Raw genomic sequence first — 17010 nt, 5'->3', positions numbered from 1 at the left:
CTTTGCCCGTTTGGCCATAATATTTTTTTTTAAACTTTTTTCGAAACTAGTGTTTGACCATGAAATTTTTAAATTTCACTTAAAGTTGAATTTCAGATTTTTTTTGAAATTTGAAAAATTTCAAGAAGATGTTTTTCAAATTTTTTACTTTATCACTCAAAAAATTTCAAAAATATCTCCAAATTTTATTAATATCTAAACATAACTCTAATTTTCAGATAACATTTTTCCTTTGAATTTTTCTTTTCCACTTTTTCCGGAATTTCACAATTCTAATGTCCAAACACCCACTTAGTATTTTAGTGTAATTTATGAAAAAAGGAAAACAAAAACTCTATTGGTCTGTTATTTCAGCTTAAACGACAGGATGTAACTCGTAATAGTGACGTCTCCTTTTCCATCTAAATCATCTTTTTCTAAAAAGAATCCACTTTGATTTCCTTTGAGAAATTTCTCAGATCATTTACAAAGTTCAAAGTCAAAATTTGATTAATTTCCAATTTTCCACAACCTCTCAAGTTTTCTCAGGTCAGTCCATCAAACTCTATTCTCAATAAAGCAAACCTGTATGTATATACAATTATTTGCAAAAGTTCATGAAATTTTTTTCAAGATTCATATATTCATTGTGTAGATCGGTTTTTTCAGTTGATCTAATGAACCCCCCAATTTTTTCTTGCAGCAGTTAGATAATTTTCATTTTCTGAAGCTTTAACAAAATTTAACAATGTTTCCCCGACTCTTTGGAAAACCTAAACAAGAAACAAATGCTCTAGCTACACTAGACAAGCTAAACGAGGTATGACCCTGTTTTTTTTGGTTTTCTACTTTAGATTTTGTTTTATTTTTATTATTTGTGGCTCTTTCAATTTTCACTTTTATGTTTGATGATGATGAAAAATCTCGTTATTTGCTGGTTATGGAAAGGGGGTGGGGGGAGTAAGTATTAGCTATCTATACTATTATTATAGTTAATATGCCGTGTAACTGGATTCTGTTAAAGTTGGAATTGAATAGTAGCTCTGTTAGTTATGTGAGATTTTTTTGTGGAATTTGTTGCAAGAAAGGAACTTGCTATAATCCTGCACTTCTGTATGTTGTGTTGTTGTAATCATCTATTTCTCTCAGTTTAGTTTATGTTTGCTCTACGAACTAAAAGTTTGTGCCTTTGTGGAAATTGTATATATTATTGCAGTCTTATCTGTCGAAAGGAAGAAAAGAAAGAATAATGAGTCATAATGCAGGTTAATATTTGGTTCCATCTAATGTAATTCACTGACTCAAGAGTGTTAATGATGTTCTTTGTCGCAAGAGCATCCGACTTCCTACCCTAAGAGCCTGGGAGAGAGCAAGTTGGCTTCAGATCTTTGTATGGCTACATGGGTTTACAGTTCTATTTTATTCTCAGATACAAACTTATGAGAAATGATGGGAAGCTCCTCCATTTTGCTGGTGGAAGGATAGTGGACAGAGGCTATATACAATATTTCGAGCCTGCTAGATTTTAGCTGCCATAGGCGGATATGATAGATTTTACAGGTGGCTTTTTTGCAACCCGATTGTATTTGAGAGAATGAGTGACTGCATACTGCTTACCCTTTCCAGAATAGCTGTGCTGCAAAGTTTGATAGTTTTCATCTATGTTGCGCGGACTCTGAGCCGCAGTTGTTTGGCCTAGTCTTAGTTGGGGGCAAGTTCATAAAGGGTGTGGGCTCTTTGCCAAATATGTTGGTGGCATTTATTCATGTTATTTCATTCTTAACTCAGGCATGGCTTACTTTTGGACCATCTTATTTGATCTAGGAAGACAAATGCGAAGCTAGAACCAAAGGGGTTTGTATTATCGTTATTTCCACCTATTTTGGTGAAGAAATTGATTGTTATCTTCTGTCCCCTAGTTTGCTCCATCATTTTGTAGACTGGTTTTGTCATAACTTTCTTTCTTGTTAATCTCAGCCAAAGTTATTGGCTTATTTAAAATTTTCAAGTAAATAATAAAGAGCTTACATTTTATTTTGGTTATTCTGCACAGACTCTTGAGATGCTTGAGAAAAAGGAGAAAGTTTTACTGAAGAAGGCTGCTGGTGAGGTTGAAAAAGCTAAGGAATTTACTAGAGCGAAAAACAAAAGGGGTATGGTCTATTGAAAATCATTGACAAGATGAGATTTCTCCATCCTATGTAGTTCACTAGTTATGGATACTTTTTACATTGAGATTTTTGCTTTATTATGGTCTATGTTACTGTAATGCACTTAAGGATGCGACATACTATGAAAAATATTCTTTTGCATGTATGATCAACTGCTGGATGTTTAATGTCCATTATTGCCATGTGTTTGCATGATCTCTAGAATCGAGTAATATCAGACAAATCTGATGATTTGATTATATTTTGTGTGTGAGACAAAGTAGTTTATGTATGGTGAACTTGCTAGGTTAACAGGTGAAAAATTATCTTATAATTTGTAGAAATAACGGGGTTATTCCTAGAGGTCCTTGTCATTTCAGAATTCCAATTAAGGTTCTACTTAATGTTTCAACTAAGCCAATTCGAAGTAAGGAACAAACTGGAAAATAAAGTTACTACTGTTGATATGCGTTTTTGATCTCTAACTATTTTATCTACTTTTTTTGTTCAAAGAGGGCATGGTTCAAAAGAAAGTTTTGTAGTTAAAGCTTAGGAGAGTTATTGTGCAATAGGGAGAGATTTTAGTCCTTTGGCTTACCTAGTAGGTTACAAGTGTTATCTTTGCAGTTTCTCATGCTATAGACAGTATGCAATACATGATCGATCAACCAACGTGGCTTCAATTCCATACAACATTAGGGTCAGCTGTATGAATCCCCTGAAAGCTATTTTGCTGTGTTCAGACCCAAATCATCTGAAACAACTATGCAAGACACACTTGGCAATAAAAGTTTGACTTGTTTTTGGAGATATGTTAGAACAGGTAAATAGTTAAAGATAATAATGCATTTCCTCTGAAAGAGCTCATTAGAGCATGATGGAAGCTTAGAGATGCTTTCTATGAAACTGCATTTGATCCTGGCTGATCTGGTGAAAGTCTGGATACCTTGCTCCATTTTACTGGTTTACCGGATATATTTCTACCTTAAAGAAAAGGAACAAACATGGTTTACTTGCTCATGCCAGCTCAAGCTAGTCTGTTGTGTTTGAGTTTCAACGGATGATAGAGGGAAATTGGATATGTCAAGCAGCTATGTTTCTCGCTCATGTACATGGATTTTCAGTTTTCACTGCCTTAGCATTGCGAGGACATACTGTGTTATAGGATGATGATGTGAATTATGTTCTCGTATTTTTTAACATTTTTCCCTTGCTAAATTTTTCATATTTGATTTGTTTACAGCAGTAACGAATTTCTTTCTCTTTTAGCTGCAATACAATGTTTGAAAAGGAAAAGGCTTTATGAGCAGCAAATTGAGCAGCTTGGAAACTTTCAATTGCGTATTCATGATCAGGTGCTCTTCATGTGTTCGTACATCTTGGAATCTTTGCACCAAAACTTATCATACCAGCATGAAGAGACATGGTTTGAATTCACTTGTTTGTGTCTTGGTTTCAGATGATAATGTTAGAAGGTGCAAAAGCCACAACGGAGACTGTTGATGCTTTAAGAACTGGAGCAGCTGCTATGAAAGCTATGCAGAAGGCAACGTAAGTTGTATATGCTACATGTTAAGTGCTATTTACTGCTCTTTTCTTCTATAGATGCAAACAGCTTTTGCAGAGAAAAGCTGTAGAAACATACAGGCTGATTAAAGCGAGGAATGAGAGATTTTCAAATAAGAATTTTTTCCTTGATGCATGTTAAAGCATCGACTTTATCTTGTTATGTTCTTACATGATTTACAAGATATAGTCTGTCATTATTGAGTCACAGCAGAGGTTTACTCTTTGAAGCGTGATCTTAATGGATGTCTAATCTTAAATTCCATAACACTTTATATCTTTTAGTTACGAGTTGCCGTCTTGCCATATGCTATGTCGGCACATGCAAGGGTGTAGTTCCCTCATCCCCACACTTACATGTCGTGTTTTCTGTGTGTGTCACCTAGTGTTTCTGATTCATCAGGATAATCTCCACTACTTGCTAGTAATTAGTTCAGTATGTTGTTATGTTCATGGTTATCCTTGTTAACTTGGGGTTGTCCCTGATATGCACTAATATATTCTGTTTTTTCAGGAATATTGATGATGTCGACAAAACCATGGATGAGATCAACGAGCAAACAGAGAATATGAAACTGATTCAGGAAGCATTGGCAACACCAATTGGTTCAGCTGCTGATTTTGATGAAGTATCTTCGGATTATTCCTAACTTCGTATAAGTTGTATTTCACTCGTTCGGAACAAGAATTTACCTGTATCTTTTTGCAGGATGAGTTGGAGGCAGAGCTTGAAGAACTGGAAGGAGCTGAGTTGGAGGAGCAGCTCCTTCAGCCAGCTACAACCGCTCCTGTCGCGCCAATTAATGTACCTGCTGGTAGGCAACAAGTGCGTCCTGCTGCTCAGAAGACAGAAGAAGATGAGCTTGCTGCTTTGCAGGCTGAAATGGCTCTTTGAACAGGTCATTTCCCATTCGATTTCCTATGTTGCCCCCCGAGTATTCAGACTAGGAATCCTGATTTGTGTATTTAAAATTTTGAATACCTGATGATATATTGCTATTTACACGGGCAAATTACAACCAGTGTTTTAAAAGGCATGAGCGTAAGGTGCGGCGTAAGCCTCGAGGCACGGGGCGTAGGCCTCATGGGTATTTAATTTTTACTATTTAATAAAATAATATAATTACATTAAATATTTTTAAATAAGTAAAATTGCATAAAAATTGAAGAAAACTATAAATAAGTAAAAAATATATATAGATGTGTTCAATCCCCACTAATAACTAGTCAAAATAATCCTTATACGCTACTTACTAGCACAAGTAACTTGAGTTGAAAAGAATAAAGTTTTCTACATGAGGAACAAAAAGGATGACTAACCTGCAATTTGAACTTTGAAATCGCTGCTATGGACGAAAATGGAGCTTTCTTTGGATTTGCAAAAAAAAATCGTTCGTTGCTTTTGGGAGATAGTAACATACTAGCGTACAAGATAAATAATTAGGAAGACCATAAATTAGGGCTTCTAGCAATTAAAAAAAAGTCTTGACTTTTAAATTTGATATTTCAGTTCTTTTTAAAACTTCTGATTAATTACAAGCTGACTTTTGAGAATTTGAGTATTTACTAAGGACTTATTCAACAAATTTTATTTTAATTTGAAAAAGTCTCCTGGGCTTACGCCTCACTGCAAAAACTCGCCTTAACGCCCGGGTGTACGCCCCAAATGGCTGGGCGTACGCCTCCTGAGACTTTCGCCCCGCACCATCGCCTCGGGGCATTTTCGGTGCGCCTCGCGGCCCTCGCCCTGGGGCTTGCCCAAGAAACGCCTTTTAAAACACTGATTACAACTGAAACATGCTATTTTTATAATTTTTAAATATATTTGAAAACACTTCCAGTTTTATGTTTATTTTCATTTTTTTTCCTTTGTGGTGCCTGCAGACTGCAGTAGCCGTAGTCCCTAAGTCGGGGGTTGACTTTTGTGTGTGTGTGTGTTGGGGGGGGGGGGGTTAATGTTCATTATTAACTAATATCCATTTTCATCACCTTTATGTCGGTTATTGATCCATTAATTTGATATGGCTCTTACATTTCTAACTTGAATGACGTCAGTTGAGGCAAAGGAATGTTCAAAATGGGCTTAGCATAATATGAATGTCTGCCAATTCAAACTGGTTTACTCGAAAGGAAATTGTTCGACTCGTGTTCGACTTTCATATCTGGATATGGATACTAGGATAAGCGTGTAGGACGCAATCAGCCGCCTTCCTATTCGCTTATCAGTTTGCTAACGTCATTCCACTCTCGACTCTTGAGAACCAACTAAAGATTTCTGTTCGTTCTCAACCCCTTTGTTAACCCAATTAAGAGCAGGAAAAGGAACCTTTAGTGCCACCATAAACAGATCATAGAATACAAAGAATCTCTCTGAAATTTAACCAGCAAATAGTGGTCCTGTATTTTGGCCAATTTATTTTAGTTACTCTTTCAAGATGCCAACTGGATATCAGATATTGTCTTGGTCATGTAGATGTGATGTGTTTCAACAAAGTTGTTTACATTTTAAATGACAGTAAAGTCACGATCGATGGACTGTGTTATGCATTTTCGCTGGATTTCATGTTCTTAGATGCAATTTCAAGCAATGATGCAGCTGGAACGTTTGCAGTCTTTATGATTGATTTTGTGTGGTTGGCGTTTGAACTTTCTTGACTGCTTCCTTGTCTGGTGTTTTTTTTTGCAGTTCTCGTTGCCTACCACGAGACAGTGTAAAGATGTGATGTATTCTTATGGTGGAGGATTATACGTCGGGCTCTACTCTCCCTCCAGTCTTCATGTTGAATTCGTAACATGCATGCAGGATCAAAAGTAAATGTGTAAATGACAGCAGATGAGTTTAATTCTATATCAAGTTGAAGTGGGAAAGAGCATGCTACTTTTGCGTGAAATATGAAAAAGATGTTATAAAATTCTCTTTAATGAATTTTCATGACTTGATTATTTATAATTGAAATATTCCGATGCTAATTAAACTTACCTTGCAAAGGTTAAAAGGTTTAGGAGTTACTTATTGCTATTGCAGATGATTGAAACTAGTAGTGTTTAAAAAATGAGGAAACGAAAGATTGTGAGCATTGATCAAATTAACCACCTTCATTTGCATGGCAAAAATAAGCACAAGACAGTCAATATTATACTTCCCCTAATTACTATTAAGTCTTGCTCGCTGAAATGGTTTTATATTTTCCTAAGTTTGGTTCTATACGACCCTCTCGCTAATAACTAGATTTGTTCTTTTCCTATATTCTTTACTTCATTTTCATTTTTGGTTTCCACAAAATAGTAGAAATTCACTTCCAAAAAACTATCTGAAACACCCCTTTTTTTTTCAATGCTGTACATTTCTCATGTTTCCTTCTAGTTGACATCAAACTTCACATAATTCTTATCATCTAAAATACTAAATGAGAGATTACATTAGTGTTTTCACTTAATCCCTCCTGTTTAATTTTACATTTCAATGACTAATGTCAACTCTATGTTTTTTGAGATTGTAGTTCCAACATATTCATCAGCTGAAAGTGACTGGAAAATCAATATCTTCAAGAACTGATTGTTGATTCCATATGCCTGCACCCATAATTTCATCACCCATAGGAAACCCCTCAAATGTATTAAACCATGCTAGATCAATATTCTCATGCATTTCAACTGATGAAGATCCAAAAATCATCGATTCTTCTCGAGAAGTCGAAATCTTGGAATAGTCTTGAGTGAATCTTGAAAGAGGAAATTGTTTTTGGTCATGTTGAACCATGTTTTTGTTATTATTGAGAATACTACTGAATCCAGCAGAGTCCCAATTTGGAAATGGAAATTGTATTGGAGAATAGGCTGCTTGTTGTTCTTCCTCTTTTGGTATCATTGATGAGGAATGAAAAACTTGTTTGCTATCATCAAAGTTGTTTGCATTTGGTGTTAGTAACTTCTTCTTCAATTTGGTATTCCAATGATTTTTCACATCATTGTCTGTTCTTCCCGGTAGCTTAGATGCTATAATAGACCATCTGCAATTTCAATAAAAAATTTAAAACTTGGGGTCACTCTTAAATACTAAAAATGCTACTTATTAAAATGGGAAAGTTAAAAGGGAAAAATCAGGTTTTGAAAGAGCAAGAATTAGCCTGCTTCCAAGTTGAGTGTAGAGAGAGCAGATAATGTTGTCCTCCTCTCGTGTAAAATTTCCAAGTTTGATATCTGGTCTCAAATAATTCAGCCATCTTAACCGGCAACTCTTGCCGCAGCGCTTTAGGCCTGCGTTAATTAATTTGCACACATATAATATAAGTTAGTCTTTAGTGTTGAACAAAGGCTATATACATAATATATATAGTGTGTATGAGAAAGAAAGAAAGAAAGAAAGAAAGAGAGAAATAGAACCAGCTCTGTGAGGAAGGGTAATCCAATTGCCAGCACTAGTGCCATATTTGAGGATATAATTCTTGAGAATTTCATCTTCCTCTGGAGACCATTGTCCTCTTTTCACCTTTGTCTTGTCACAACAAGGTGTCCTTCCCATGTTTTTTGCCCTACAAACTTCTTTTTAAGTCACTTTTGAGTGTGCAAAGGACTGAGTCTATGACTGTAGCACATATTTATATAGGAAGAGGCAGGGTAAATTAGGTAAGATGTTGGGGTGAGGATGCTGACAATCTAGAAAGAGTCATAAAATCATAGTACATGCACTTAAAAGAGTTTTAATTTCTTCACTTTATGTAAATTGAGAATACTTTTGGTGGCTGCCTCTTCAATCTTGATATTGCTAAGAGGAAAAATAATATTCATTTGGTCAGTAGCTTGAGGTAAAGCTTAGCATGACTTTAGTACTATGATTTAGTATGTACTAATTCTTTAAATCAAGAAAAAGTAGGGGTCACATGACATTAGGAAAACGAAATGTTGAAACCACATGATTCCATCACCAGAGTAGAAAAAGATTTTACTTTTGACACTTTGCTTGACATGTTAGTTTATGTTTTTTTACTATGTATATACCGCACAAATTTGCAGTGAAGACTAGTGAACTTACCTTTTTCATTCGTCTACTTTCAAATCTCTGTTCAACTATGATAAAATAATAAGAGAAACAAATTTCCTCTTCAATTTACATGGTAATAATACTAATAAATGGCAGATGAAACATCCCGTATTAACACAAAGTTCGAGGAAGGACCGTACCCCAATGAGGTGTGATTTCACAGCTCGAATCGTGACCTATAGGTTATACAAAGATAATTTTACCATTGCTCCAAAACTCTCGTCCGTGGTAATGATACTAATGTTGTATCTAAAACATTTGGTTTCTTTTTGTCCATCTATTTTCTTAAGAAAGTGTGCATTTGTACTCCCATTTCATTTAATTTGTACCAAAAAAGACAATTTAGAAGTTAGAACTCCTCTTCATATTTCCAAAAATAAGAGAGCAGACATGTTACAAGAATCAAAGTTGCAGTCCTGACATGTGATTTAGCTGCCATATTTGTTGAGTTTATGACTGCAGAAAAGACTAGTACATTATTGAAGTAAGGAGTAAAGATAACACCTTTTTCATCATCTTGTCTGTTTAAGGCTTGACTCTTTCAAAAAGGTTAATATCATCTCCAATCGCCTTACTTCCTTTACAAGGCATACCTATTCTCAATTAGAGCCATCATAATTGCACTATTAAGGTTAGTTTGGTACGAGAGATAAATGATAATTAATTTTGAGATTTAATTTGAGATGAGTTTATCTCATGTTTGGTTGGAATAAATCGTGGTATAACTGAATCCGGGATTAGTTTTCCTGAGATTTAGTATTTTTTTATCCCTATTGGAGGTCGAGATAACAATCCCGAGATAACTAATCCCGAAATAATTAATCCTGTGATAACTTATTTCCAACCAAACGACCCCTTAGTATTCATTACTCACTACTACAGTCAAACCTCTCTATAACAATCTCGTTTGTTCCGAATAGTTTTGGATGTTATAGCGAAATGCTGTTATAGAGAACATATATTATAACATAAGATGAAAATTGGTTCCGGAAAAACTTGGCTTTTATAATGAAGTGTGCAAAAGTTTAACACAAAAAAGTTTGAAAGAGTCGTCTTTGTTAGGAAGTACTTTATTTTTAATGTGAAACTTTTCTGTTGCTAAAACTTTGTAGGGCCCAATGGGTGTACTAGACACGAGGGGGAAAACAAAAAAAAAATTATTAATAGGTGATCACAATAACTTTGGCCAATTTTGTTTATTCGTAGGGAAGAAAATTTTAATTTTTGGTTTCACCTATTTTTTTTGTTTTTTTTTTGTTTTAAATTACCATTGTTATAAGTTACTTTCTGTTGTGACTATTAAGGTGGCCATGAAACATCGAAAACTCCTATTTTCATGACGATTACGTTGATTGGCACATAGGAGTCGTCACTGAAAATCACATTTCTTATAATATCATTGTTTTTGTTAAAGATAAAAACAAAAATGATACTAATTACAGTTCTTCTTTATATTTATTTTTCTAAGGCGACAAGTGAATTACGTTGATTTGGGTTTTCTTTTACATTTTCAAGTTATTCTTTTTAGGCTATGTTTATCCTTTTGCTTTTTCCATTTGACGTGGTAATTGAGACTAAAGAAGTTTGTGAAAGTTTGATTTCACAATATATTCCAAAAGAATTTGATCCAGTAATTTTTTTTTGTTACCTTTTTTACTTGACGTGGTAAATGAGACTAAAGAAGATTGTGAAAGTTTGGTATTTCGTCATATATTCCAAAAGAAGTTGATAAGTACTTTACATGAATTTCTAAATATGTATGTTGAAATGTTTGCTATGACACTATATCTTAGGACCAACATTTTCTACACAAAATATTCTCCTGTATAAAGTGGTCCTAACAAATTTTAGCAAAATATTACTACAATCCATTTGTCCAACTTCACTAAAAACATTAAATTATACGTGAGGTTACACTCGATGAAGAATCTATTGCTGACTTTGAGGAACTTGTATATTCCTCTACCATGTTTTTTTCCATAGGACTAATTATGTAACATACTTCTCAAGTATGGGGAGAAAAACTGTCATCATGATAATTAGTGGGCTGAAAGTGACCCTTTGGAGAAAAAAAAAGAAAATTTCTGAAAAATATAATAAAATAATTCTACCATATTTGCACCAGTGTATTTGTTGTGAATAATATTAGTTTACAGTTTTTAGCATTATCTCTTCATTAATCAACGATTGCATGTTTGATTTAAGGGAAAAGGTCGTATTTATCTCTCTACTATTATCTATATTTACCTATTTGTTCTTCAATCTCCTGAATCCAAAATTTCTCTTTTCCGAGCAATAACTCCAACTCAGTCACCTAATACAAATAAAATAATTTCTAGAAGATTTAAATAACAAATCGCTAAACACCCATTAATTTTTCATATAACTTTGTAACCTGTGTTTTCGATCTTCAAAACTAATTCAACCCAAGACAATAGCAATTTAATTTTGAGCACTCTAGAATCTTTTGAGACTTTGAGATTAGATAAAAAGAAGAAAGAAGAAAACAAAAAAAAAAAAAAAAATGACGGAAGGGAGATGGAAATGACGACCCGGGAAGTAGAAAAGAAATAGGAAAAAGAATGTTAAAAAATAGGGGTATTTTTTATTATTTTGCTAACGGTAGGAATAAATATAAATAGAAAATATGACAAAGGGTAAATATAAACTATTTACAGTAGTTGATCATGCCCAACTATGCCTATTAAAAAGGACTACGCAGTCATTGTAAAAATAATCCGGTTCAAGAGTGCGGAGTGAAATCCCATAGAGAACTAACCTATTTGCTACAACTTTTTAGTATCACTAACGATAAGCTCAGTCAATTTTCAGCGTTCAAGATTTTGATTTATGAATTAACAAAAATTACCTAACTAATAAAAATGGCAATAAGAATAATCAACTAACAAAAATGAGGTTGAATCAATGTTAAAAGGCTCTAGGATTTAAGATTTCTCATATTGTCGGATTATGTCTTAACACATTTGCTATCATCTCGCTGCACCACTCTCTAAAGATGATGAGTTATTCACATATCACAATTATCTCTCGATCAATTACTATAATTTACTAGATATATTCTCTCAAACCACTCTAGCTGACAATTCGTACAACTCATAAAGATCGCGCCAAAATTTCGTTATCTCTAATCTCACTTTTAAATCTAAGTAATTAATCTCTTAACTTACTCGATAGTGGCACTGTTCAACAACAATCTAATCAAGTATTCTATTTCAAGCAACCCAAGATAACTAAACACGATTAATCAATGGCCCTTCAATTAACCACAAGAAGCACATAGTTGAACAATTAGAGAGTAAAACATCTCAATTATACCGATACGCAATCAAGAATTCATCCAACAATTGATTCTATCAAACTTTAGATGACATTGTAGACACTTATAATTTTATCAAATTTAAATTCATAAAAAAATTGGATTTTACCACAAATTAAATATATATTGGTCCAATTAAGTAATATGGATTGGTATAATTGAGTTTGTTATTTAAATTCAATTAAATTGAAATAAAGGTCTAATATACTATTGGGCTAGCCCATTAATTGGTCTTCTATCAAATGAGTCGGCCCGTGAGCCTCAAGTCCAATGGCCCAACAGGGTTTTCTTAGAGGCTACTCCACCCCACATCTATATAAAGGGGTCATAGGAGAAGGCTAGAGAATCAAGATGATAGGCATGACCAAATACATGAAATATCAAGATGATAAACTTTCCAAGTTGATGAATACAGTGGAGAGAATACAGTGGAGAGTATGGCGGAGGAAGAATCAACCCAAGCACCTATGAAACTTACAGAAATTCAAGAGAAAGGAGAGTCCTCTCCAAAGCTAGCAACAATGACCAAAGAGCTCCAAGTCTCTTTTGATGGACATATTCATGTTGAGCAGTTGAAGGACTTCATCATAGGGGCCATCAAAGATAAAATTGAGCCTTCGCCTAAATCTTTCCTTACATACCAAATCTGTTCTGATAGACAGATTCATGTTGAGCAATTGAAAGACTTCATCATTGGGGCCATCAAAGATAAAATTGAGCCTTCGCCTAAATCTTTCCTTACATACCAAATCTATTCTGATGGACAGATTCATATTGAGCAATTGAAGGACTTAATCATAGGGGCCATCAAAGATAAAATTGAGCCTTTGCCTAAATCTTTCCTTACATATGCAAATCTGTACACACAAAGGATTGATAACTTGAAGATGCCAAGCAAATATCAACCTCCTAAGCTTTAATAATTAAACGGTAAAGGGAATCCTAAGCAACATGTTGCACACTTCGTCGAGGCATGCAATGATGCTGGGACTTATGATGATCACCTTGTCAAGCAGTTTGTTCGATCTCTCAAAGAAAATTCTTTATGATTGGTACACAGAACTTGAGCCTGGTTCCATTGATAGTCAAGAGCAACTCGAGCAAAAATTCCTCAATCGCTTTTATAGCACGAGGCGCATTGCGAGCATGATTGAACTTACAAATGCCTGCCAACGGAAGGAGGAGCCAGTTATCGAATTCTTTAATCGTTGGAGGAGTTTAAGTCTCAACTGCAATGACCATCTTAGTGAAACTTCTGGCATAGAAATGTACATCCAAGGTATGCATTGGGGCCTTCGCTACATCTTGCTAGGAATAAAGCCTAAAGTTTTTGAAGAGTTGGCCACCCGTACACATGATATAGAATTGAGTATGGCTACACGTGAAGATCAAAGGTTGTCTGTCTTTGAGACTCACGACGAAAAAAAGTGGACGACGCCGAGAATGGGGGGGGGGGAGGGGGAAGTATTCATCCGAAACTGAAATCGAAGAGTGCATGTGAGTCGCAATTCTCCTTGACGCATGAGCCTAAGCTTTAAGTCGCAATGCTCCTTGACGCATGAGCCTAAACTGCGTGTCAAAATGCTCCTCAACGAACGAGCCTAAACTGCACGTTATGATATTCCTTGATACACGAGCTTAAACTTTATGTTACGAAACTCCTCAAATTCAAGCCAAATCTCCAACTTACAAAGCTCTTAAAATTAGAAAAAAGAATTCAATGTGAAGCTCTTCAAATTCGAGCCAAATCTTCAACTTGCAAAGCTCTCTAAATTTGTGCAAAGTCTTCAAGTTGCAAAGATCTCCAAATTTGAGCAAAGTCTTCAAGTTGTAAAGCTCACCAAAATCAAACAAAGACTTCAAGTTGCAAAGCTATTCAAATTAGAGAAAAGACTTCAAGTTGCAAAGCTATTCAAATTAGAGAAAAGACTTCAAGTTGTGAAGCTCTTCAAATAGAGCAAAGTCTTCAAGATGTAAAGCTCTTCAAATTCGAGCAAAGTCTTTAAGTTGCAAAGCTTTTTAAATTCGAGCAAAGACTTCGAGATGCAAAGCTCTTCAAATTAAGCAAGTCTTCAAGCTGTAAAGCTATTCAAATTTGAGCAAAGTCTTCAAGTTACTATACTCCTTGTCTTCACGAGTATAAACTGCATACAAAAAAAACTTATACTTCTTTCGAACTATGTAATGACTTGATCCTCTTTGCGGAGGTACATAGGCAACTTAGAATTTTGTTCTAAGTGCAGTCATATAAATTTTTTTAAAAAAGGGTCTACTTTATCACAATGGCAAAGAGAAGGCGATGATGCTCTAGTCCAAAGCTTGAAATATGGAGCACTATGCGTATCATTTCATCGAGTTGTGAAAAGAATGTTTAATGCACTTCTTCTCCAATATGCAAGAAGAGCTTGTTATACTCTAATGCTGGAAGGATGGAATGCACCATAAAATTCTTCTCCAAATTGCAAAAAGACATCGTTCTATGCTAAAGCTTGGAGGTTAGGACACTCCATGGACTTCTTCATCAATTTGCAAGAAGGGGTTATTCTACACCAAAACTTGAAGCATAGGACGCTCCATGGACTTCTCCAAACTGAACGAAGATGTGGTTCGATACCAAAATCTTGAAGACTTAGGCACTTCATGTAATTCATTTCCACAAGGTTGAAGGATGGGATACGCCACATTCTCGCCTGCCAAGGATGGTATATGGTCGCTCCAAACCTCCTTCTCACCAAGTCGCAAGGAGGGGGTGCATTATGTGTCTCTTCATCAAGCCGTAAGGAGGAGACATGAAATATACTTCTTCGAGGGAGGTGGCATACCAACTAGTATAAGTCACGAAATTGTAAAGAAGAGACACCAAGTGGTTCCCCGCCAATCATGTGGACATCACTTTCGTCTTCTTGGACTGATATTGAGACTGGTTGCACTTATTTATAATCATGCAAGATAAGAAAAATAAGTGCAACCCACGACGTCGGTGACACGACTCTTCAATACTAATGGTGATCATTGTGATGTGCACTTCTCTGCCGAATCTTGAAGGATGGAATACTCAACAGATTTTTCCATCAAAGCTTGAAAAAATAGGAAGCTCCATGAACTTCTTCACCAAGTTGCAAGAAGGGGTTATTCCATATCAAATCTTGAAGGATATAACTCTTTGTGAACTTCTTCACCAAGTTGCAATAAAGGGTTGTTCCGCGCTAAAACTTGAAGGATGAGACGCTCCATGAACTTCTTCACCAAGTTGGAAGAAGGAGTTATATATCCCATGCCAAAGCTTGAAGGTGAGGGATGCACCACAGACTTTTTAGGCAAAGGTTATAAACAAAAGTTCTCCATGTAATTTTATCACCAAATCCACAAGGATGAGGAGGCACCAACCTTTCTCTCGCAAAACCTGCAAAAAAAGAAAAGAAAAAGAAGTATGCTGGCCGAATAATCCTTCCAATTTTGGCCTTTGATTCAAAGATTTACTGTGACTGGATCAAAGAGGGTGGAGTATCGAGATTTATATATATTGTATCTCTTAGAGTCTTCTTTTCAATAGCACAAACAATTCGTTATTTTGACACTCCTATATCGATATATGACATTTTCACCGAGAGTGAACAAAGCTGTGAGATCAGCAGGCCAAATGCGTTGATCAATCTCAAAAATTAATTTCATCGGATACAGAAAGTGTTTTGAGGTCAAATTTTGATATGTTTTATTCATTTGAGTCTAGCATCAGTAGAATCAAGTGGCTTGCAATTTCGCTGTTCATACAGTAAGATACTAATTCTTTGGCGACGACGTACAAGCTGAAGGAGCCAGCTAGTTGGGACTCGTCTCCTAACTTCTAACAAATATCTGGGGAGATCTATGGACGTTATGATTCTTGTTTTTAAATATGTCCTAGTTCTAGAAGTCTAGTTTTTGGAACCATAAACCGCTCTTGATTTCGATGTTCCTATACCAAGATATGAATTTTTTGGTGAAGGCACGCAAAGCTGTGAAGTCGAGCGCGACAGCATCTGAAACGAAAATTCAAAAGAATACTTGAGAAGCTACAGAAAGAATTTCGCCCCAAAATTTTGATATGTTGAAGTATTTGAAGTGTAGTTTCAAAAAGATTAAACGACTTGTATTTCTGATTCTCCTACGACAAGATATGGTTATTTTCTCCACAGATGCGCAAAGATTTCTATCCCAGACAGCTTCTGCAGCGAAAGAGAAAAGGTTTTGGAGCCCTTGGTGCCAACAACACAAAGCTTTTGGTACTGTTTAATTGATCGGTGTCAACGACATGGAGCTTTAATTCAGCAGCAGCCAGCGGTGTCAATGGCACGAGGTTTCAACTCGTCACGATAAATAAATGTACTATTGAATCGAAGTTTCGGATCTGTGTAACAGGTAACGGTGCCCAACGACACGAAGCTTCAAGCTATGGCCAAGTTTAATGTCAAAAAAGTTGCACAAGGTTTGCCGATTTGAACTTTCTTTGTTGATGCCATCGGTTTCCTGGAAAAAAAAACAAAGGAAACATGAACCAAAAGAAAATTTAGGAGGACAAAGTGCTGCTTTCATCAAATATAGGAGATTACTATTGTGGCAACAATCATAGAAGAAGACACTGAATTTATAGAAAGGGGAATTGAAAAAATTCAGGAAAACTCTTGGCGCTCAAGTCACAGTATGTGTAAACAAAGAAATATCATGTCCAAATTGGAGTTGGTCAAGTTTGAAATATGAAAACAAAAATAAAAGGAGAGAATTTTGGTCCATATATGTTCGTACAGGAAAGAAAGAAAAAGATTCTTACAATTAACGAGGAGTTCCATGTTTGGGAATCTCTCCTTTAATGATTTTAATGCATGACGTCGAAAAAAGCTAATTTAAGTTCTTGGTTCAAGCTTTACGTGACTTTGTGTTTTGGCAATATTGACTGATTT

At 35.3% G+C, this 17010-nt stretch overlaps 2 protein-coding genes across 4 annotated transcripts; one reads left to right on the top strand and one right to left on the bottom strand.

Moving 5' to 3' along the window:
- The first annotated feature begins 387 nt into the window (after positions 1-387).
- On the top strand, positions 388-6670 carry LOC107828441 (vacuolar protein sorting-associated protein 32 homolog 1-like). 3 transcript variants are annotated; one of them, XM_016655742.2, is made up of 8 exons: positions 388-528; positions 683-799; positions 2033-2132; positions 3399-3484; positions 3589-3680; positions 4210-4324; positions 4405-4594; positions 6382-6670. In XM_016655742.2, exons 2-7 carry the CDS (start codon positions 728-730, stop codon positions 4588-4590), a joined length of 651 nt encoding a protein of 216 aa, XP_016511228.1. In that variant the 5' UTR covers positions 388-528; positions 683-727; the 3' UTR covers positions 4591-4594; positions 6382-6670. The 3 variants fall into 3 exon arrangements, with proteins under 3 accessions (XP_016511228.1, XP_016511229.1, XP_016511231.1); XM_016655743.2 differs by having other exon boundaries at positions 390-528; positions 686-799; XM_016655745.2 differs by having other exon boundaries at positions 459-566.
- Positions 6671-7079: 409 nt separating this feature from the next.
- Positions 7080-8364, bottom strand: LOC142177452 (transcription factor RAX1-like). The gene is made up of 3 exons (XM_075246169.1): positions 8079-8364; positions 7823-7952; positions 7080-7705 (listed from the first exon to the last, which is right to left on the bottom strand). The coding sequence occupies exons 1-3, from the start codon at positions 8215-8217 to the stop codon at positions 7210-7212; spliced, it is 765 nt and encodes a 254-aa protein (XP_075102270.1). The 5' UTR covers positions 8218-8364; the 3' UTR covers positions 7080-7209.
- Positions 8365-17010: the final 8646 nt, after the last annotated feature.

The sequence above is a fragment of the Nicotiana tabacum genome, chromosome 23 (assembly GCF_000715075.1).
Source record: "Nicotiana tabacum cultivar K326 chromosome 23, ASM71507v2, whole genome shotgun sequence".
Lineage (NCBI taxonomy): Eukaryota > Viridiplantae > Streptophyta > Magnoliopsida > Solanales > Solanaceae > Nicotiana > Nicotiana tabacum.
The sequence above is the reverse complement of the archived record's forward strand: the minus strand, read 5'-3'. Positions and strand labels throughout refer to the sequence as shown.